We start from the raw sequence: 24286 nt of genomic DNA on the forward strand, positions 1-24286 counted from the left end.
AGCAGCTGCGTTCCTAGCAGACATATCTATAGACTCTGTGAGACTGGCGGCAAGAGCTGCTTCCTTTTCAAATGCAGCAAGGAGGGCTTTATGGCTCAAATGCTGGCCGGGGACCTATAAACGAAAGCCAAATTATGTTCCATACCCTGTGATGGGGAGTTCCTATTTGGCCCTACCTTAGGGACAAGAAAAAAGCCAATTATATAAACGGTCCTTTCGGAACAGAAAATTCATGCGTAGATGGCCCCCAAAAAATCAGAAAGAAGGATGGGACGATAAAAAATTTAAGGGAAAAGGCTACTTGTTCAACAAGCCGGACACCAAAAAACAACCCCAATGAAGGTGGTCCCCAGGTGGGAGGAAGACTGGCACACTTTCTTCCAGCCTGGGAAGAAATATCGGAGAGCCTATGGACACTAAATATAATAAAAACCCTTAAACTAATATTTCATACAATGCCGTCTCGTCACTTTGTCATGACACCACAAAGGAAAGCGGAGGCCAAACAACTGGGCCTTCAAAAGGAGATACAAACGCTATTAGCAAAGAATGTCCTACAGGAGGTCCCAAACCAGGAGAGATGCATGGGATTCTACTCTACTCTGTTTCTTCGGACGATACCGGATGGAACTTACAGGATGATAATATTAAACCAGTACCTAGTAACGGAGAGTTTCAAGATGGAAACAATAAAGACATGTGTGAGAACGCTTTATCCGTCTTGTTTTATGACTGTCATCGATCTAAAGGGTGCATATTACCATGTGCCCATACACCCAGACTACCAGAAATTTCTCAGAGTGGCGGTATTAATGCAGGGAAAGTTAAAGCACTACCAATTCAGGGCCCTTCCCTTCGGCCTAGCCATAGCACCGAGGGTATTTACGAAGCTGATGGCAGAGGTCATGGCTCACATAAGTGAGCAAAACATATTAATAGTTCCATATTTGGACGACCTCCTGGTAGTTAGCAAAACTCCCCTCCACTGCACTCAACAATTGAACAAAGTAATGACATCCCTGACAAACCTAGGTTGGATGTTGAACCTAGCAAAGTCCAGAATCATTCCAACCCAAGTACAACATACTTAGGGTTAATAATAGACTCAAACCGGCAAGAATGCCGCCTTCCAGGGGAAAAAGTTTCAAACATGGTCCAACTGGTACAACAACTCAGAGAGTTTCCAGTAGTAACTCTACGAAAGCGATGTCCATACTGGGATCGATGACAGCCTGTCTTCCAGCGATCCAATGGACCCAGAGTCGCACCAGAGACCTCCAGTGGGAGATCTTAGAAGCAGATTCTATGTTAAAAGGGGATATAGAAAAGCACTTAAAAATCTCCTTGCAAACAATACATTCCCTAGCTTGGTGGGTGGATCCACATAATCTAACCAGGGGTGTTCCATGGGTATGGCCAACATCTATAACCCTAACTACCAACGCGAGTCCTTGGGGTTGGGGGGCTCATGTAGACAATCAAATTGCTCAAGGGCCATGGTCGGTGGAAGAAAAACTGGGTTCCTCAAACATAAAAGAACTCCTAGCAGTAAAATATGCACTCATCCACTTCCTACACTCCCTCCATTCCCATCACGTGAGGGTATTATCGGACAACAGGGTAATGGTAGCCTATATAAATCACCAGGGGGGCATGAGATCTCGTACACTGATGGAAGTGACAAAATCCATTCTATTATTAGCAGAGACCAATCTGTCATCACTGTCAGCCCTTCACATCAAGGGGTCGGAAAATCACACTGCAGATTTTCTAAGCCGAACACAACTCAAACAGGGAGAGTGGGAATTGAATCAGGCAGTCTTCAACCACATAGTACAATTGTGAGGTCTCCCAGAAATAAATTTATTTGCGAACAACCAAAACTCGGGCCTTTTGTTCAATAGACTCGTGCGGGAACCCGGTGACCCTAGATGCCTTTTCAATTCCATGGAATTTTCGTCTAGCCTATGTGTTTTCTCCAGTAGCGCCAATTCCTTTAGTGTTGAGAAAGATCAGGTAGGACGGAGCAAGAGTCATCATGATAGCTCCCTTTTGGCCAAAGAGAGCATGGTTTCCATGGCTAAGGATAACATCTTTAACAGACCCTTGCGTCCTTCCAGAGATTCCGAACCTGCTATATCGAGGGTCGATAAATCACCCACAAGTAAAGAACTTGCATTTGACGGCTTGGAATTTGAAAGGAAAATTCTAATCAAGAGAGGGTTCTCTTCAAACCTAGTCTCAACTCTTCTGCTAAGTAGAAAACCAGTGACTACAAGGGCGTATGGGAAGGTTTGGCAGAGATTTTTATCAGTATCAGATGCCAGTTTATCTGAGGAAATCCCAATTCAGAAAGTACTAGATTTTCTTCAGAACGGGCTAGAAAAAGGCTTAGCAACAAGCACTCTTAAAGTCCAGGTAGAGCGCTGGGGGCCCTTTACAACTGTGACTTGGCGGGGAACCGCTGGGTAAAGAGATTCATTAAGGCCTCGACCAGACCTAGACCAGTGGTACCCCATATTACACCTCCCTGGGATCTAAATCTAGTTCTCTCCGCACTAACCAAAGCACCTTTTGAGCTACTGTCCCAAGCCTCTTTAAAAATATCTCTCAAAACCTCCCTTCTGGTGGCACAAACGTCAGCACGAAGGATTAGTGACATACAGGCCCTATCAGCATACCCACCTCTGACACGCATACTAGATGACAGAGTAATCCTTAAAACCGATCCATCCTACCTTCCTAAAGTGGCATCACGTTTCCATAGATCCCAGGAGATCTCGTTACTCTCTTTCTGTCCAAATCCCAGAAATGGCAAAGAGGAGCATCTACACACACTACATGTTAAAAGATGTTTAGTCCAATATCTAGCAGCCACAAGGGACTATAGGAAGGATAGGTCTCTGTTTGTGTTTTCAGGGTTGAAAAAAAGGGCATAAAGCATCGAAAGCCACACTTGCGAGATTGATAAGGGACGCCATCATCCTCTTGTATTCGTCAAGTAATGAAGCCATTCCAGAGAAAGTCAGAGCTCATTCAACCAGATCGGTGGTGACCTCCTGGGCAGAGAGAGCAGGAGCATCAATTGAACAGATATGTAGGGCGGCCACTTGGTCGTCTCCTTCCACATTCTTTAAACACTGCCAACTAGACCTGACTTCCTCTTCAGACCTCACCTTTGGCAAAAGGGTTCTAGAGGCAGTGGTCCCCCCCTAATGTACATCTATGAAATTCTCTCCGTGGTGCCGTCATGGGGGTAAGAGAATATCGTAGTTACTTACCGATAACGGTATTTCTCTGATCCCATGACGGCACCTGTACATTCCCTCCCTTCATGTGTGAGTGTGAACACTAGAGTTAGTCTTAATACTTAGTCACGCGGTGCCTCTGATAAGTTAAAATTAAAGTTTTGTTTGATAACATTTAAGTTACAGCTGAAGTTCTGTTAAGGCTCTGTAAACCAACTGATGTGGGAGAGAGGTACCGCCTTTTTCACCTGTAGGTTTCCTGCCCGTGAGGGCGGATCCCTCTCTCTCCGTGGTGCAGTCATGGGATCAGAGAAATACCTTTATCGGTAAGTAACTACGATATTCCTCTTCATCTATGTATGATTGCACAAAATCCAACTAGTATTCTATTATTCTCTTGTTGATCTTTTGCATCAGTGTGACCTCTTCTGTAGCCATGTTCAGATCTAGATTTTCTGTACACATGCTGCACCAAACACCGTTCTAAAGTCATGAAAATTTCAAATTGGGCTTTGAATTTTTTAATTAACAATTAGCACAGAATTGGCACGAGTTTTGCCTTGCATTTCACCAATTAAACTGAAAAATGTGAAGTCAAAATCTGTATGTAGTAACCAGAATAAAATTTATATTTATTTTTCAATAATTATAATGGATTACTATGGAGACATCTACAACTGTGTGAAAATTTTATGTCTTTGTCCAAGTGTATTCATATACAAATGTGATATTTACATGGCCTTCACCAATAAACTGTTTTATAGTAATGTTCCCTTGTTCCTGTGTAGGGAATGATGTATTTTTTTTACGTTCTGTCTTTTTTCATTTCAGGTATTTTTAAGTTATAAAGGGGTTTTCGGTCTAAAATGAAAAGTCTGCAGGCACTTTGTGTACTGCAGACTTTAAATTCCCCCAGCACACGCACTGTGCACTGCCAGGATTCACTGGTTTCTGAGCTGGGAACGGCGGTGATGTATGCTATATGTACAGTGGCTTGTGAAAGTATTCACCCCCTTTTGACTTTTTACCTATTTTGTTACGTTACAACCCTTGTTTTAATATTTTTGTATTCTGATTTATGTAATGCATCCGCACTAAATGGTGAAGTGAGAAAAGTATAGACATATTAAAATTATAGGATTAAATCACAAAAAAATGGCATTTGCATATGTATTCACCCCTTTTGCCATGAAGTCCTTACAAATGTCTGGAGCAAGCAATTACCTTCATAAGTCACATGCTTAGTGAAAGGAAGTCCACCTGTGTGCAATCTAAGTGTCACATGGTCTGTCGGTATACACACACCTTTTCTAAAAGGCCACAGTGGCTGCAACACCATTAATCAAGAGGCACCACTTGCCAAACAACACCATGAAGACCAAGGAGATCTCTAAACAAGTTAGGGACAAAGTTGTTGAGAAGCATGTCAGGGTTGGGTTATAAAAAAAAAAAAAAAAAAAAATAGCCCAATTTGTGATCATAATTATAATCTTTATTTTTGTGTAGCTCTAACATAGTCAGCAGCGCTTTACATTTTGCACACGTTAACATCACTGTCCCCGATGGGGCTCACAATCTAAATTCCCTATCGGTATGTTTTTGGAATGTGGGAGGAAACTGGAGTACCCGGAGGAAACCCACGCAAACACTGGGAGAACATACAAACTCCTTGCAGAAGTCCTTGGTGGGATTTGAACCCAGGACTCCAGCGCTGCAAGGCTGCAGTGCTATCCACTGAGCCACCGTGCTGCCCCATATTCTGCAGAGCATCATCAAATCCGTTATCCATGTGAGGTAGCAAAACACAAAAAAGGAAAGAGGATGAACACGTTTGCAAGCCACTGTATTGCTTTTAATTAGCTTGATTTAAACAAGTTTGCAATTTACTTGCTTTTATCTTGCGTAGTGTACAGCTTGTTTCCAAGGAGCTCAGCCGCTAGTGCCTGGCTGAGTTTGTGCAGTTTTTTCCAGGAATATAAGGATTTAAAGAGATTGTCTGATGGGTATAATGCCTTCTATATAACTCTATTGTAAAAGCATTTAATTTCTGAGATTGCAGTCAGTTTTTCAGCAATATCATTTATATACAGTAGTTAGCTGCTCACATCCCTCCCACCACCACTGTCAGCTCCTAGCAAAGCTGTTTTTATCAGTCCTGTGTAATCACAAGCCTAGGCCCCCTGCATTGGCAGTTTCCAGAGCAGTTCTCCTAATCATGCCTCCCACGTTCCTGGGCTGTTGTGTGTCTCTCTCTCTCTCTCTCTCATAAATAACACTGTAACATAGTTATTAAGGTTGAAGGAAGACTTTAAGTCCATCTAGTTCAACCCATAGCCTAACCTAACATGCCTTAACATGTTGATCCAGAGGAAGGCAAAAAAAAACCCATGTGGCAAATAGTAAGCTCCATTCTTGGGAAAAAAAAATTCCTTCCCGACTCCACATACGGCAATCAGACTAGTTCCCTGGATCAACGCCCTATCAAGGAATCTAGTATATATACCCTGCAACATTCTACTTTTCAAGAAAGGTATCCAATCCCCTTTTAAATTTAAGTAATGAATCACTCATTACAACATCATACGGCAGAGAGTTCCATAGTCTCACTGCTCTTACAGTAAAGAACCCGCATCTGTTATTATGCCTAAACCTTCTTTCCTCCAGACGTAGAGGATGCCCCCTTGTCCCTGTCTTAGGTCTATGATTAAAAAGATCATCAGAAAGGTCTTTGTACTGTCCCCTCATATATTTATACATTAAAATAAGATCAACCCTTAGTCTTCGTTTTTTCCAAACTAAATAGCCCCAAGTGTAATAACCTATCTTGGTATTGCAGACCCCCCAGTCCTCTAATAACCTTGGTCGCTCTTCTCTGCACCCGCTCTAGTTCAGCTATGTCTTTCTTATACACCGGAGACCATAACTGTGCACAGTATTCTAAGTGTGGTCGAACTAGTGACTTGTATATAGGTAAAATTATGTTCTCCTCATGAGCATCTATGCCTCTTTTAATGCATCCCATTATTTTATTTGCCTTTGTAGCAGCTGCCTGACACTGGCCACTGAACATGAGTTTGTCATCCACCCATACACCCAGGTCTTTTTCATTGACGGTTTTGCCCAGAGTTTTAGAATTAAGCACATAGTTATACATCTTGTTACTTCTACCCAAGTGCATGACCTTACATTTATCCCCCATAAAGCTCATTTGCCATTTATCAGCCCAAGCTTCTAGTTTACATAAATCATCCTGTAATATAAAATTGTCCTCCTCTGTATTGATTACCCTGCAGAGTCTAGTGTCATCTCCAAATATTGAAATTCTGCTCTGAATGCCCCCTACAAGGTCATTAATAAATATGATAAAAAGAGGGCCCAATACTGACCCCTGTGGTACCCCACTGCTAACCGCTACCCAGTCCGAGTGTGCTCCATTAATAACCACCCTTTGTTTCCTATCCCTAAGCCAGCTCTTAACCCACTTACACATATTTTCCCCTATCCCCATTATTCTCATTTTATGTATCAACCTTTTGTGTGGCACCGTATCAAAAGCTTTTGAAAAGTCCATATACACTACGTCCACTGGGTTCCCTTGGTCCAGTCCGGAACTTACCTCTTCATAGAAGCTGATCAGATTAGTCTGACATGAACGGTCCCTAGTAAACCCGTGCTGATACTGGGTCATGAGGTTATTCCTCTTCAGATACTCCAGCATAGCATCCCTTAGAATGCCCTCCAGGATTTTCCAGTTCAGCTTTTGTCCCCTTTTTGAATATTGGCACCACATTTGATATATGCCAGTCCTGTGGTACAGACCCTGTTATTATGGAGTCTTTAACCCCTTCATGACCAGGGGATTTTTCGTTTTCCTGTGTTCGTTTTTCGCTCCCCTCCTTCCCAGAGCCATAACTTTTTTATTTTTCCGTCAATTTGGCCATGTGAGGGCTTATTTTTTGCGGGACGAGTTGTACTTTTGAACGACATCATTGGTTTTAGCATGTCGTGTACTAGAAAACGGGAAAAAAATTCCAAGTGCGGTGAAATTGCAAAAAAAGTGCAATCCCACATTGGTTTTTTGTTTGGCTTTTTTGCTAGGTTCACTAAATGCTAAAACTGACCCGCCATTATGATTCTCCAGGTCAGTACGAGTTCATAGACACCTAACATGACTAGGTTATTTTTTATCTAAGTGGTGAAAAAAAATTCAAAACTTTGCTAAAAAAAAAAAAAAATTGTGCCATTTTCCGATACTCGTTGCGTCTCCATTTTTCATGATCTGGGGTCGGTTGAGGGCTTATTTTTTGCGTGCCGAGATGACGTTTTTAATGATAGCATTTTGGTGCAGATACGTTCTTTTGATCGCCCGTTATTGCATTTTAATGCAATGTCGCGGCGACCAAAAAAAACGTAATTCTGGCGTTTCAAATTTTTTTCCCGCTATGCTGTTTAGCGATCAGGTTAATACTTTTTTTTAATTGATAAATCGGGCGATTCTGAGCGCGGCGATACCAAATATGCGTAGATTTGATATTTTTTTTATTGATTTATTTTGATTGGGGCGAAAGGGGGGTGATTTAAACTTTATGTTTTTTTTATTTTTTTCACATTTTTTTAAACTTTTTTTCTTAACTTTTGCCATGCTTCAATAGCCTCCATGGGAGGCTAGAAGCTGGCACAGCACGATCGGCTCTGCTACATAGCAGCGATCTGCTGATCGCTGCTATGTAGCAGAAATGGAGGTGTGCTGTGAGCGCCGACCACTGTCTGCGTTTGACAGCGGCATTTAACTAGTTAATAGGTGCGGGCAGATCGCGATTCTGCCCGCACCTATTGCGGGCACATGTCAGCTGTTCAAAACAGCTGACATGTCCCGGCTTTGATGCGGGCTCACCGCGGAGCCCTGCATCAAAGCAGGGGAGCCGGCATCGGACGGTATAGTACGTCCGATGCCGGTAAGGGGTTAAAGATTAAAAATAATGGTCTATCAATGACTGTACTTAATTCCTGCAGTACTCGGGGGTGTAGCCCATCCGGGCCCGGAGATTTGTCAATTTTAGTGATTTTTAGACGCCGCCGCACTTCCTGCTGGGTTAAGCAGGTGACATTTAATGGGGAATATTTATCACTAGTCATTTTGTCTGCCATGGGATTTTCTTGTGTAAATACTGATGAAAAAAGTCATTTAGCATATTAGCTTTTTCCTCATTCTCATCCACCATTTCACCCAGACTATTTTTAAGGGGGCCAACACTATCATTTTTTAGTTTATTACTATTTACGTAGTTAAAGAATATTTTGGGATTATTTTTACTCTCTCTGGGAATGAGTCTGTCTCAATCTTTGCTGCCTTGATTTGCTTTTTACATAATTTATTTTTCTATATTTATTTAATGCCTCATCACTACCTACTTCCTTTAATTCTCTAAATGCTTTCTTTTTATCACTTATTGCGCCTCTTACAGCTCTATGTAGCCATTTTGGTTTCCTCCTATTTCTAGTATATAAGAATTAAGAATAATCGCCTAATGACCATAACAGAATGAAACTGACCAGAACTGTCACTAAACTGTCCTCCCAAACAACCATGAAGTAAGGAGACTGCAGACCTGTGTGTTGCTTAAGAGACTATTGAGAATATCCCTTTAATATTGCTTTTTGTATTTACTTGTTTCTTTAAGGCCACCATTCAGTGAGACCAGCAGCAAGAGAACCAGAACTGGAACATGCACCATTACCTAGTACATCTGTTTGTACTGATGCTCAAGGGGGTAAAGTAACATTAAGCTATCTAATTTAGATATCAACTGATCAGCTCCATCTTGATCTGGTGTCTGCCTGCCACCCTGCCCCCTTAGCAACCTTTTGTGCTACTTCTGCTGTGGCCAGTAGTTATCTCACAGCCAGATATAGGACAGTTAGGAGGAGATGGGGCATGGCTGATTTATGAAGACATACAGAAGATTTGTCTTCATCATGAATAAGCATTCCTAGGAACAGTTGTTTGACATAATGCAATATAAACTGGCTATCACCCAACAAATGAACAAAACCCTTGATCTTGGGGTGAAAGAATCTTTTGCTTTGCATAAAATAATTGTTCTTGGCAGGGTTGTGGAGTCGGAGCCCATTTTGATGGAGTCTGAGTTGGAGTCAGTATAAAATGGACCGACTCTGACTTCTAAAATACATAATAAATTGGGTACAGTAGTTCATTGCAGTTTGTGGGGAATGTTTTTTTCATAAGAATTTGGGAAAGTTATGAAATGTCCTATAAATGTCCTTTTCCTGATCGAAGGTCTAGACTTTTAGCTAAGATGAATCTGTGCTGCAGTTTATGTTCATAAGTAGTGAAGCTCCTCCTCTACAGATAAGGGGAAAAATAACAGGGAAGGAAAGCCTACATTCATCTCAGAATTTCTGTAGTGAACAGGAAAACGGGATTAAAGAAGTACTTCCTAAAGCATATCTAAACTTTAAATAAACTGCATAAATCAATAGTCCAGTATATGTTGTCTCTGTATGCTTGATGTTTTAGGTTATGTTTCCTCTTAGCTCATGTTTGGAGAAATTAGCTGCTCTGATTACTTATATACACTCTACATAGAATATAAGGGGAAAAAATGTTTTCTAACATCTCAACTTCGGAAATACAGTGACAGGATCGATGAGGACATACCGTATTTTCCGCTTTGTAAGACGCACTTTATTTCCCCCAAATTTGGGGGGGAAATGTGGGTGCGTCTAACAAAGCGGATATACCGCTTACCATTACAGGCTTGGATGAGGGGGTGTCCGCCGCCGCTACTGCCCGCCGCCGCTGTCGTCAGCCGCCGCTGCTGCCGGGGATATCCGCCGCTGCTCCGGGTGATGCTGGAGGCTCCGATGCTGCGGGGGACTCTGGCGACATTTTGTGAAAGACCAGAGCCCCCCGGCAGTTCGTCCTTGCGTTCCAGTATGACTAATTCCGGGAAAATGGCCGCCGGAATCTCAGGAGATGAGATTTCAGCGCTGAGATCTCATCTCTCGAGATTCCGGTGGCCATTTTCCCGGAGTTAGTTCCAGTATGACTGACTCCGGGAAAATGGCCGCCGGAATCTCGGGAGATGAGATTTCAGCGCTGAGATCTCATCTCTCGAGATTCTGGCGGCCATTTTCCCGGAGTCAGTCATACAGGAACGCATGGACGAACTGCTGGGGGCTCTGGCCTTTCACAAAATGTCGCCAGAGCCCCCCCGCAGCACCGGAGACAGCCCTGCAGCACCGGAGACAGCCCTGCAGCACAGGAGCCCCCTGCAGACCCCTCATCCCAGCTTGCAGCACAGGAGCCCCCCTGCAGACCCCTCATCCCAGCCTGCAGCACAGGAGCCTCCCTGCAGCACAGGAGCCCCATGCAGACCCCCTCATCCCACCTTGCAGCAATGCTCCACTCCTGCCTCTAGCAACGACCCTGGGACCCTGATCCACCACAACCACAACCCCTGGCAAGTAATAAGACGCATGGATTATAAGACGCCCCACCAATTTATTAAAAAAGTTTTTTCCTATTTTTCTCCTCAAAATTTGGGTTGCGTCTTATAATCCGGAGCGTCTTACAAAGCGAAAAAATACGGTATATTTTTGTGTGTTCTGGAATGTGATTCAGCACAAACATGCTCCCTCACTCCTCCCCTCTTCATACACTGTGAAGAAATATGATGTGAAGCATTTAGTGAGCTGTACCCTGCTGAGTAAAGCTATTGAACAACACATTTTACAAACTTTATACTTCTAATCTGTCCAATTGATTTATGCAAAGATTGTTTTATTTCTATCCCAAATTATACAGTGCATGATTCCCTATTTGTGCAAGAATTACAATATACTTTATGTAAATTCGCTCTCAAAATAATTTTGTCCTGTAAAAAAAATAATAATTACAAAATGTCTAAAGGAACCGTCACACTTTAGCGACGCTGCAGCGATACCGACAACGATCCGAATCGCTGCAGCGTCGCTGTTTGGTCGCTGGAGAGCTGTCACACAGACCGCTCTCCAGCGACCAACGATCCCGAGGTCCCCGGTAACCAGGGTAAACATCGGGTTACTAAGCGCAGGGCCGCGCTTAGTAACCCGATGTTTACCCTGGTTACCATCCTAAAAGTAAAAAAAAACAAACGCTACATACTTACCTACAGCTGTCTGTCCTCCAGCGCTGTGCTCTGCACTCCTCCTGCACTGGCTGTGAGCGTCGGTCAGCCGGAAAGCAGAGCGGTGACGTCACCGCTCTGCTTTCCGGCTGACCGACGCTCAGAGTGAGTGCAGGAGGAGAGCAGAGCACAGCGCTGGAGGACCAGCCTGATTGACAGGCGAAAACGGCGACTTTGGTAAGTTATTTCGGCAGCATAGGTGGGGAATCAGGGTACACAAAATACACTATAGTAACGCACAGCTCAGGCCCTATTTAACAGTATTCTTATCTCGTACTGAAAAAACGGGGTGACGGGTTCCCTTTAAGTTCAAAATTGACTCTGTCATTAAGGGGTTAACCCCTTAGCGACCGCCGATACGCCTTTTAACGGCGGCCGCTAAGGGTACTTAAACCACAGCGCCGTTAATTAACGGCGCTGTGGAAAAAGTACATAGCGCCCCCCACAGGCCGATTTTCTCCGGGGTCTCGGCTGCCGGGGGTAGCCGAGACCCCAGAGAACATGATTCGGGGGGTTTTTAACCCACCCCGCATTTGCGATCGCCGATAATTAACCGTTTACCGGCGATCGCAAAAAAAAAAAAAAAAAAGCGATCTCTTTTTAATTTCTCTGTCCTCCGATGTGATCGCACATCGGAGGACAGAGAAAAGGGGTCCCAGGTGGCCCCCCAATACTCACCTAGCTCCCCCGATGCTCCTCGTGTCTCCCGGTGGGCGCCGCCATCTTCAAAATGGCGGGCGCATGCGCAGTGCGCCCGCCGGCCGGCACCGGGAGAATCTTTGGGGTCTCGGCTGCCGGGGGTAGCCGAGACCCCAAAGAGCATGATCGGGGTCGGTATTACCGACCCCTGTTTTGCGATCGCCGGTAATGAACTGTTTACCGGCGACCGCAAAAAAAAAAAAAAAAAAAAAAGTAAAGTGTAATTCTCTGTCCTCTGATGTGATCGCACATCAGAGGACAGAGAAATAGGGGGATTCGGGGACCCTAGCATACTCACCTAGGTCCCTGGATCCTCTTGCTGCTCCTCCTGGCCGCCGGCAGAAGAACATGGCGGACGCATGCCCAGTGCGCCCGCCATCTGTCTCTATCTGCCGGCCGGCAGGAGAACAGCAGTTAGGGCTAAAATTAGGGTTAGGGTTAGGGCTAGGGTTAGGGCTAGGGTTAGGTTAGGGGTAGGGTTAGGGGTAGGGTTAGGTTAGGGCTAGGGTTGGGGCTAAATTTAGGGTTAGGGTTGGGGCTAAATTTAGGGTTAGGGTTGGGGCTAAATTTAGGGTTAGGCTTCTTTCACACTTACGTCGGTACGGGGCCGTCGCAATGCGTCGGCCCGACATACCTACGCACGTTGTGAAAATTGTGCACAATGTGGGCAGCAGCTGTAGTTTTTCAACGCATCCGCTGCCCAATCTATGTCCTGGGGAGGAGGGGGCGGAGTTACGGCCACGCATGCGCGGTCAGAAATGGCGGATGCGACGTACAAAAAAACGTTTCATTGAACGTTTTTTTGTGCCGACGCTCCGCCAAAACACAACTGATCCAGTGCACGACGGATGCGACGTGTGGCCATCCGTCACGATCCGTCGGCAATACAAGTCTATGGGCAAAAAACGCATCCTGGGGGCACATTTGCAGGATCCGTTTCTTGTCCAAAACGACGGATTGCGACGGAATGCCAAACGACGCAAGTGTGAAAGTAGCCTTAGGGCTAGGGTTAGGGTTGGGGCTAAAGTTAGGGCTAGGGTTGGGGCTAAAGTTATTGTTAGAGCTGGGATTAGGGTTAGGGTTTGGATTAGGGTTTGGATTAGGGTTGGTATTAGGGTTAGGGTTGGCATTAGGGTTACGCTTGGGATTAGGGTTAGGTTTGGGATTAGGGTTAAGGTTAGGGTTGTGATTAGGGGTGTATTGGGATTAGGGTTAGGTTTGAGGTTAGGGTTGAGATTAGGATTAGGGGTGTGTTGGATTTAGGGTTTTGATTAGGGTTATGGTTAGGGTTGACATTAGGGTTGTTTTGGGGTAAGGGTTGTGATTATGGTTAGGGTTAGTGATTAGGATTATGGATCAGGTTGGGATTAGGGTTAGGGGTGTGTTGGGGTTAGGGTTGGAGCTAGAATTGGGGGGTTTCCACTGTTTAGGTACATCGGGGTCTCCAAACACGACAGCCAATTTTGCGCTCAAAAAGTCAAATGGTGCTCCCTCCCTTCTGAGCTCTGCCGTGCGCCCAAACAGTGGGTTACCCCCACATATGGGGCATCAGCGTACTCGGGATAAATTGGACAACAACTTCTGGGGTCCAATTTCTCTTGTTACCCTTGTGAAAATAAAAACTTGGGGGCTACAAAATCTTTTTTGTGAAAAAAAAAAATATTTTTTATTTTCACGACTCTGCATTCTAAACTTCTGTGAAGCACTTGGGCATTCAAAGTCCTCACCACACATCTATATAAGTTCCTTGGGGGGTCTAGTTTCCAAAATGGGGTCACTTGTGGGAGGTTACTACAGTTTAGGTATATCAGGGGCTCTGCAATCGCAACATAATGCCCACAGACCATTCTATCAAAGTCTGCATTCCAAAAAGGCGCTCCTTCCTTTCCGAGCTCTGCCGTGCGCCCAAACAGTGGTTTATCCCCACATATGGCGCATCAGCGTACTCGGGATAAATTGGACAACAACTATTGCAGTCCAATTTCTCCTGTTACTCTTGTGAAAAAAAAAACTTGGGGGCTACAATATCTTTTTTGTGGAAAAAAAAAATATTTTTTATTTTCACGGCTCTGCATTATAAACTTCTGTGAAGCACTTGGGCATTCAAGGTTCTCACCACACATCTAGATAAGTTCCATGGGGGGTCTAGTTTCCAAAATGGGGTCACTTGTGGGGGATTTCTACTGTTTAGGCACATCAGGGGCTCTCCAAACGCGACATGGCGTCCGATCTCAATTCCAGCCAATTCTACATTGAAAAAGTAAAACGGCACTCTTTCTCTTCCAAGCTCTGCGGTGCGCCCAAACAGTGGTTTACCCCCACATATTGGGTATCGACGTACTCAGGAGAAATTGCACAACAACTTTAGTGGTCTAATTTCTCCTGTTACCCTTGTGAAAATAAAAATTTGTGGGCAAAAAGATCATTTTTGTAGAAAAAATGCAATTTTTTTTTTTCACGGCTCTACGTTATAAACTTCTGTGAAGCACATGGGGGTTCAATGTGCTCGCCACACATCTAGATAAGTTCCTTAAGGGACTTAAGGGACAGCCCCCCCGAGGAAGCCCAACGCGAAACGCGCGTCGGGGCTGCCGTGGAGACAGACACTGGCACATATTGATGGGTAAGATGAGCGGCGCACTTTGCTCATTCATTCACTTTCTGACCCTGTAGGTGGCACGCTGTATACGGAGCTTTTTACCCCAGATAGGGATCTAGCGATATATACCCTGGCACTTTAGTGTTGCACTAAGCACTTTCCCGTTATACGCGGGGCCTCATTTGAATGTAGAGGTCTTTTGCTCTATATGCCCATGGTGTTATTACAGTTGTCTGTACTCTCTGTATAAGCATTATTTCTGTATCTTGTGTTGTCAGTCTGTAGTTATTTTATTTTCTATGTGTTAATACGAATAAAACTATCAATTTTCATATGAGTATATGGGACTTATTACTCCATGGAGTTTTGTAGGATCTGTTGCTTAGGAGTGTCCTGGTTACTATATTTATGTCCTAAATTTACATGGGATGTTATCCCGGTATAAAAAAATTTTTAAGATATGTATCAGTGGTATTTGTTCTAAGTTCCTTAAGGGGTCTAGTTTCCAAAATGGTGTCACTTGTGGGGGGTTTCCACTGTTTAGGCACATCAGGGGCTCTCCAAACGCGACATGGCGGCCCATCTCAATTCCAGCCAATTCTACATTGAAAAAGTAAAACGGCGCTCCTTCACTTCCAAGCTCTGCGGTGCGCCCAAACAGTGGTTTACCCTCACATATGGGGTATCGACGTATTCAGGAGAAATCGCACAACAACTTTTGTGGTCTAATTTCTCCTGTTACCCTTGTGAAAATAAGAATTTGTGGGCGAAAAAATCATTTTTGTGTAAACAAAAGCGATTTTTTATTTTCACGGCTCTACGTTATAAACTTCTGTGAAGCACTTGGGGGTTCAAAGTGCTCACCACACATCTAGATAAGTTCCTTAAGGGGTCTAGTTTCCAAAATGGTGTCACTTGTGGGGGGTTTCCACTGTTTAGGTACATCAGGGGCTCTCTAAATGTGACATGGTGTCCGATCTCAATTCCAGCCAATTCTGCATTGAAAAAGTCAAACGGCGCTCCTTCACTTCTAAGTTCTGTGGTGCGCCCTAACAGTGGTTTACCCCCACATATGGGGTATTGGCGTATTCAGGAGAAATTGCGTAACAAAATTTATGGTTACATTTCTGTTTTTACACTTGTGAAAATAAAAAAAATGGTTCTGAATTAAGATGTTTGCAAAAAAAAGTTAAATGTTCATTTTTTCCTTCCACATTGTTTCAGTTCCTGTGAAGTACGTAAAGGGTTAATAAACTTCTTGAATGTGGTTTTGAGAACCTTGAGGGGTGTAGATTTTAGAATGGTGTCACACTTGGGTATTTTCTATCATATAGACCCCTCAAAATGACTTCAAATGTGATGTGGTCCCTAAAAAAAAAAATGGTGTTGTAAAAATGAGAAATTGCTGGTCAACTTTTAACCCTTATAACTCCCTAACAAAAAAAAATTTTGTTTCCAAAATTGTGCTGATGTAAAGTAGACATGTGGGAAATGTTATTTATTAACTATTTTTCGTGACATATCTCTCTGATTTAAGGGCATAAAAATACAAAGTTTGAAAATTGCAAAATTTTAAAAATTTTCGCCATATTTCCGTTTTTTTCATAAATAATCGCAAGCAATATCGAAGAAATGTTACCACTAACATGAAGTACAATATGTCACGAAAAAACAATCTCAGAATCAGCGGGATCCGTTGAAGCGTTCCAGATTTATAACCTCATAAAGTGACAGTGGTCAGAATTGCAAAAATTGGCCTGGTCATTAAGTACCAAATTGGCTCTGTCACTAAGGGGTTAAACAACGGCCGATCAGTAAATATTTACTTTTCGGCAGGCGTTTACTACTGCAAATATTCAGAATGTAAACAAACCTTTAGGAAACAATGTTTGAGATTGAGGTAGGCATCTAAGTGGTTAAACAGTATCGATCAATGCCAAGTCTGGTCGTTACTGTTACACATGTGCTGACGGTATGAAATCCACTCCATACACTCGACATAAGATGAAATGGTACTATGTCGTTCTATGGTTAGATGTGGTTAAATAAAAACTGGAAATTATTGTAATTTCAAAATGGCATGTAGCCAACTACACCCATGTTAAAGATTACAAATACAATAATCAAAAGCACGCAGCATTTTTCAATTTCTTATGTACATAGTTATGTTTTTGAAAAATATCTAGTTCAAGGTGTTTTCTTTACCAAACTCTCTCCTTTTTTTTTTAAGGTGGAATGCAAAGAGCGTTGCTGAATTTGCATTTGGATTTAGAAAGCGTATCCCAGTCGGAATCTCCATATGAAGCTCTGTACAATGCCTCCTCTTGTCATTCTTTAGATAGCATATGTAGTGGGCTCTCTTCTGACAGGGATTCCCTGTGCCGCGAAAATACAAAGGCACGACATGTAAGTGGTTTTACACTTAGTTGTTTATATTGATTTTTATTGGGTGAACTTTTTGATTTTACTAGATGTACTTTTTTGATTGTAATTATCTACTATATAATTGTTTAAGGGTCACTTCCGTCTGTCTGCCTGTCATGGAAATCCCAAGTCGCTGATTGGTCGCGGCAAAACGGCCACGACCAATCAGCAACTGGCACAGTCCGGCGGTAAAATGGCCGCTCCCTACTCCCCTGCTGTCAGTGCCTGCTCCATACTCCCCTCCAGTCAGCGCTCACACAGGGTTAATGTCAGCTTTAGCGGGTTGCGTTATGCCGCGGTGTAACGCACTCCGTTAACGCTGCTATTATCCCTCTGTAACCAACTTTTTACTATTGATGCTGCCTATGCAGCATCAATAGTAAAAAGATCTAATGTTAAAAATAATTAAAAAAAAAAGTAAAAAATCATTATATACTCACCTTCTGTCGGCCCTCTGGAACCAGCCCAGGCCTTTCCCACTCCTCGCTTCGGTGACCGGTCCATGCATTGTGGTCTCGCGAGATGATGACGTAGTGGTCTCGTGAGACCGCTACGTCATCTCACGAGACCGCAATGCACTCTTGGGACCGGAGCGTCGCGAGAAGCATCAGTAAACGCCTGGGCTGGATCCGGGGAGCTGACGGAGGGTGAGTATATAACTATTTTTTATTTTAATTCTTTTTTTTAACAGGGATATGGTGCCCACATTGCTATATACTATGTTGGGTGTGTTAGATACTGCGTGGGCTGTGCTATATACTACGTGGCTGTGCTATATACTACGTGGCTGTGCTATATACTACGTGGCTGAGCTATATACTACGTGGCTGAGCTATATACTACGTGGCTGTGCTATATACTACGTGGCTGTGCTATATACTACGTGGCTGTGCTATATACTACGTGGCTGAGCTATATACTACGTGGCTGAGCTATATACTACGTGGCTGTGCTATATACTACGAGGCTGTGCTATATACTACGTGGCTTGGCAATATATTATGTGGCTGGGCAATATATTATGTGGCTGGGCAATATACTACGTGGCTGTTCAATATATTACGTGGCTGGACAATATACTACGTGTCTGCTATATACTACGTTGTTGGGCAAAATACTATGTGGCTGGGCAATATACTATGTGGCTGGGCAATATACTATGTGGCTGGGCAATATACTATGTGGCTGGGCAATATACTATGTGGCTGGGCAATATACTATGTGGCTGGGCAATATACTATGTGGCTGGGCAATATACTATGTGGCTGGGCAATATACTATGTGGCTGGGCAATATACTATGTGGCTGGGCAATATACTATGTGGCTGGGCAATATACTATGTGGCTGGGCAATATACTATGTGGCTGGGCAATATACTATGTGGCTGGGCAATATACTATGTGGCTGGGCAATATACTATGTGGCTGGGCAATATACTATGTGGCTGGGCAATATACTATGTGGCTGGGCAATATACTATGTGGCTGGGCAATATACTATGTGGCTGGGCAATATACTATGTGGGCTGTGTTATACGCTACTTGGCTGTGCTATATTTCTCTGCTGTATCTGTGCATCATGAATCGTGGTATGTGTTAAAGAGGGGGGCCCACAGAGACTCTTTCCCCGGGGCCCTCAAAAACCTGGAGCCGGCCCTGGCTTCACTGATTGGTCACGCCCGGCCGCAAACAATCAGCGACAGGCGCAGTCCGCCCGCGAATTGGTGCGGAATTTGAACCACGCTTCGCTAATTGGTCGCGGCCTGCCGAATCCTGTGTATAAATTGCATTATTCTGAAAACTTCATAAATAAACTACATACATATTCTAGAATACCCGATGCGTTAGAATCGGGCCACCATTTAGTTATTTATATATATATTTTTTTCCTTTACAGAAGGAAAGGCCACCTCCTCCTGCTAAGCCTCCACCTGAAGATGAAGAAGCGTTAGAGAGGAAGCAGAGCGTAAGTCTTGTTCTGGAAGTATGTCTGCTTTAATAAAGTTGAATTGGCTGGACAGTTTCTAAAAACCCCATAAATTGGTGTGCACTCACATAGTTTTCTAAAACCTATGTCATTTCTTATCTCAGTTCCACTGTTCTAGGCCTCCTGCTTCCTGTGAAACCAGTATGAGTAAGGAAGACATGGGCACTCATGGGAGACATGCAGAACGATGTAGAAACATATATTAATATTGTCAGAGTACGTAAGGTGCAAATATAATGTCATACACCTCCCAGAGGAGAAAAATAAATGAGGTAGAAGTGCAAATTGCTAGTGCAAAGTACCTCCCTATTGTTCTATGGGAATAAAAGTAAAAATTATCTAAACATTGCCAAAGCACAGTGGTTAGTCAAATAACCCAAAACTGGAAATAACAATAAATACATGAAGTAGAAATGTAAGATTCTAATGCAAAATACCTCTTTATTAAGCTATAAGTAATACATCTAATAAAGTTATGACAGATATAAATCGCTAAGCGAAGGTAGATAAAAACATATGACAACTTTACTTTGCAATGGTACAGACCTACATGTGCCAGGCCCCAACGCGCGTTTCAGCCTTCTTCCTCAGGGGGCGTGTGGAACCAGTATGTAAACACAGAGTCCATGTCTATAGCAGTTGGCGACATTCCCAGATTTTAGACGCATAGCCCCACTTTCCCAGCTGTGTTTCCTTCTGCACTTGAACTGAAATAATTTAGTGGATGTTCAGATAAAGGAGATTCCTGAATCTGCACATGCTTTGAAAGCGTTTAGCGCCTGTGATCAACTTGCAGCTACTGTGACAGGGCTGCAGTCAGGCGGCAATGATGAAAACTAAATGGTATCACTTTTGGGGAGTTTCCTATATACAGACCACTCAAAGTCCTTATAAATCTGAATATGTCCCTAAAGAAACAGGTTTTCTAAATTTGTTGAAAACTGAGAAATTGCTACTAAACTTTTAACTTCTCTAACATCCTAACAAAATAGAATGTCACAAAGAAGGAAGAAAAAGACCGGGTTTCTCAATGTGTCCGCGCTGACCACACAACTATACAGTAGAAATATTCTTGAACGCTTTATTGTGCCGGCACGTTTCGTGGCGAATCTGCCACTGCCTCAGGGCCAAACGTCACAATAAAGCTTTTAAGGACATTTCTATTGTTGTGTGGTCAGCGTGGACCCATTGAGAAACCCGGTCTTTTTCTCCCTTCTTTGTAACATTGGCATCCACGGGAGTCTGCAGCGACCACTGTTTCCTTACATATCCTGTAAGGCGTTGCGACTCTTCACAACCTGTAAAGGTGAGTGCACCCACGGTGTATTGTCATCTAAAATATCACTTTTATCGCCCTATGTGCACTCTCTTTCCTTAATTTCTAACAAAATAGAATGACATTTGAAAAATGATGCAGATGGAAATGATCGAAGTGGGAAATGTTATTTATTATTTTGTACAGCGTGACTAACTGATTTAACCCCTTCATTACCTTGGGATTTTCCGGTTTTCTGTGTTCGTTTTTCGCTCCCCTCCTTCCCAGAGCCATACCTTTTTTCCATCAATATGGCCATGTGAGGGCTTATTTTTTGCGGGACGAGTTGTACTTTTGAACGACATCATTGATGTCGTGTACTAGAAAAAGGGAAAAAAAATTCCAAGTGCGGTGAAATTGAAAAAAAAATGCAATCCCACACTTGTTTTTTGTTTGGCTTTTTTGCTAGGTTCACTAAATGCTAAAACTGACCTGACATTATGATTCTCTAGGTCATTACGAGTTCATAGATAAAAAATAACCTAGTCATGTTTGGTGTCTAAGTGGTGAAAAAAATTTACAAACTTTGCTAAAGAAAAAAAAAAAAATTGCGCCATATTCCGATTCCCGTAGCGTCTCCATATTTCGTGATCTGGGGTCGGGTGAGGGCTTATTTTTTGCGTTCCAAGCTGACGTTTTTATTGATACCACTTTTGTGCAGATACGTTCTTTTGATTACCCGTTATTGCATTTTAATGCAATGTCGCGGTGACAAAAAAACGTAATTCTGGCGTTCCGAATTTTTTTCTCGCTACGCCGTTTAGCGATCAGGTTAATGCTTTTTTTATTGATAGATCAGGCGATTCTGAACGCGGCGATACCAAATATGTGTAGGTTTGATTTTTATTTTGTTTTATTTTGAATGGGGCGAAAGGGGGGTGATTTAACCCCTTCCCGACCTTTGACGCCACGTAGGCGTCATGAAAGTCGGTGCCAATCCGACCCATGACGCCTATGTGGCGTCATGGAAAGATCGCGTCCCTGCAGGCCGGGTGAAAGGGTTAACTCCCATTTCACCCGATCTGCAGGGACAGGGGGAGTGGTAGTTTAGCCCAGGGGGGGTGGCTTCACCCCCTCGTGGCTACGATCGCTCTGATTGGCTGTTGAAAGTGAAACTGCCAATCAGAGCGATTTGTAATATTTCACCTATTATAACGGGTGAAATATTACAATCCAGCCATGGCCGATGCTGAAATATCATCGGCCATGGCTGGAAATACTAATGTGCCCCCACCCCACCGATCGCCCCCCCCAGCCCCCCGATCTGGCCGGTACACTGCTCCGGCTCCCCTCTGTCCTGTGCTCCGCTCCCCCCCTTGCTCTTGTCAGCTCCCCCCGTGCTTCAATCACCCCCCCGTGCTCCGATCACCCCCCCTGCGCTCCGATCCACCCCCCTCCGTGCTCCGTTCCACCCCCCGTGCTCCGTTCCACCCCCCGTGCTCGGTTCTACCCCCCCGTGCTCCGTTCCACCCCTCCCGCGCTCCGATTCACCCCCCCATGCTCCGATCCCTCCCGTGTTCCCCACCCACCCTATCATACTTACCGATCCTGCCGGGGTCCGTCCGTCTTCTCCCCGGGCGCCGCCATCTTCCAAAATGGCGGGCGCATGCGCAGTGCGCCCGCCGAATCTGCCGGCCAGCAGATTCGTTCCAAAGTGCATTTTGATCACTGAGATATAATGTATCTCAGTGATCAAAATAAAAAAAATAATAAATGACTCCCCCCCCCCCCCCCTTTGTCACCCCCAAAGGTAGGGACAATAAAAAAAATAAAGAATTTTTTTTTTTCCACTAATGTTAGAATAGGGGTAGGGGTAGGGTTAGGGGTAGGGTTACGGCTAGGGGTAGGGTTAGGGGTAGGGTTAGGGGTAGGGTTAGGGCTACGGGTAGGGTTAGGGCTAGGGTAGGGTTAGGGTTTCGGTATGTGCACACGTATTCTGGTCCTCTGCGGATTTTTCCGCTGCGGATTTGATAAATCCGCAGTGCTAAACCGCTGCGGATTTATGGCGGATTTACCGCGTTTTTTCTGCGCATTTCACTGCGGTTTTACAATTGCGATTTTCTATTTGAGCAGTTGTAAAACCGCTGCGGAATCCGCACAAAGAAGTGACATGCTGCGGAATGTAAACTGCTGCGTTTCCGTGGAGTTTTTCCGCAGCGTGTGTACAGCGATTTTTGTTTCCCATAGGTTTACATTGAACTGTAAACTCATGGGAAGTTGCTGCGGATCCGCAGCGTTTTCCGCAGCGTGTGCACATACCTTTAGAATTAGGCTATGTGCACACGGTGCGGATTTGGCTGCGGATCCGCAGTGGATTGGCCGCTGCGGATTCGCAGCAGTGTTCCATCAGGTGTACAGTACCATGTATACATATGGAAACCAAATCCGCTGTGCCCATGGTGCGGAAAATACCACGCGGAAACGCTGCGTTGTATTTTCCGCAGCATGTCAATTCTTTGTGCGGATTCCGCAGCGTTTTACACCTGTTCCTCAATAGGAATCCGCAGGTGAAATCCGCACAAAAAACACTGGAAATCCGCGGAAAATCCGCAGGTAAAACGCAGTGCCTTTTACCCGCGGATTTTTCAAAAATGCTGAAAAATCTCACACGAATCCGCAACGTGGGCACATAGCCTTAGGGTTAGGGTTGGAATTAGGGTTGTGGTTAGGGTTGTGATTAGGGTTATGGCTACAGTTGGGATTAGGGTTAGGGGTGTGTTGGGGTTAGGGTTAGGGCTGTGATTAGGGTTATGGCTACAGTTGGGATTAGGGTTAGGGATGTGTTGGGGTTAGGGTTAGGGCTGTGATTAGGGTTATGGCTACAGTTGGAATTAGGGTTGTGGTTAGGGTTAGGGGTGTGTTGGGGTTAGGGTTGTGGTTAGGGGTGTGTTGGGGTTAGGGTTGTGATTAGGGTTATGGCTACAGTTGGGATTAGGGTTAGGGGTGTGTTGGGGTTAGTGTTGGAGGTAGAATTGAGGGGTTACCACTGTTTAGGCACATCAGGGGTCTCCAAACGCAACATGGCGCCACCATTGATTCCAGCCAATCTCGTATTCAAAAAGTCAAATGGTGCTCCCTCAATTCCGAGCCCCGACGTGTGCCCAAACAGTGGTTTACCCCCACATATGGGGTACCAGCATACTCAGGATAAACTGCGCAACAATTACTGGGGTCCAATTTCTCCTGTTACCCTTGTGAAAATAAAAATGCTTGCTAAAACATCATTTTTGAGGAAAGAAAAATGATTTATTATTTTCACGGCTCTACGTTGTAAACGTCTGTGAAGCACTTGGGGGTTCAAAGTGCTCACCACATATCTAGATAAGTTCCTTGGGGGGTCTAGTTTCTAAAATGGGGTCACTTGTGGGGGGTTTCTACTGTTTAGGCACACCAGGGGCTCTGCAAACGCAACGTGACGCCCGCAGACCATTCCATCAAAGTCTGCATTTCAAAAGTCACTACTTCCCTTCTGAGCCCCGGCATGTGCCCAAACAGTGATTTACCTCCACACATGGGGTATCAGCGTACTCAGGAGAGACTGAACAACAAATATTGGGGTCAAATTTCTCCTGTTACCCTTGGGAAAATTAAAAAATTCTGGGCTAAATAATTATTTTTGAGGAAAGAAAACGTATTTATTATTTTCACGTCTCTACATTATAAACTTCTGTGAAGCACTTGGGGGTTCAAAGTGCTCACCACACATCTAGATAAGTTCCTTTCGGGGTCTAGTTTCCAAAATGGGGTCACTTGTGGGGGGTTTCTACTGTTAAGCCACATCAGGGGCTCTGCAAACGCAACGTGACGCCCACAGAGCATTCCATC

General features: G+C 44.1%; 1 protein-coding gene across 7 annotated transcripts in view; it reads left to right on the forward strand.

Annotated features, from left to right (window-relative positions):
• ANKS1A (ankyrin repeat and sterile alpha motif domain containing 1A) overlaps nt 1-24286 on the forward strand; it is a 322349-nt gene that overhangs the window by 120052 nt on the left and 178011 nt on the right. For all 7 annotated transcript variants that reach the window (XM_069756609.1, XM_069756607.1, XM_069756606.1 and 4 more), the window contains 3 exons: nt 8930-9019; nt 16966-17141; nt 19057-19125. In XM_069756609.1, coding sequence (XP_069612710.1) covers nt 8930-9019; nt 16966-17141; nt 19057-19125 — 335 coding nt within the window. The remainder of the gene's footprint in view (nt 1-8929; nt 9020-16965; nt 17142-19056; nt 19126-24286) is intronic.

The sequence above is a fragment of the Ranitomeya imitator genome, chromosome 3 (genome assembly GCF_032444005.1).
Source record: "Ranitomeya imitator isolate aRanImi1 chromosome 3, aRanImi1.pri, whole genome shotgun sequence".
NCBI classification, from domain to species: domain Eukaryota; kingdom Metazoa; phylum Chordata; class Amphibia; order Anura; family Dendrobatidae; genus Ranitomeya; species Ranitomeya imitator.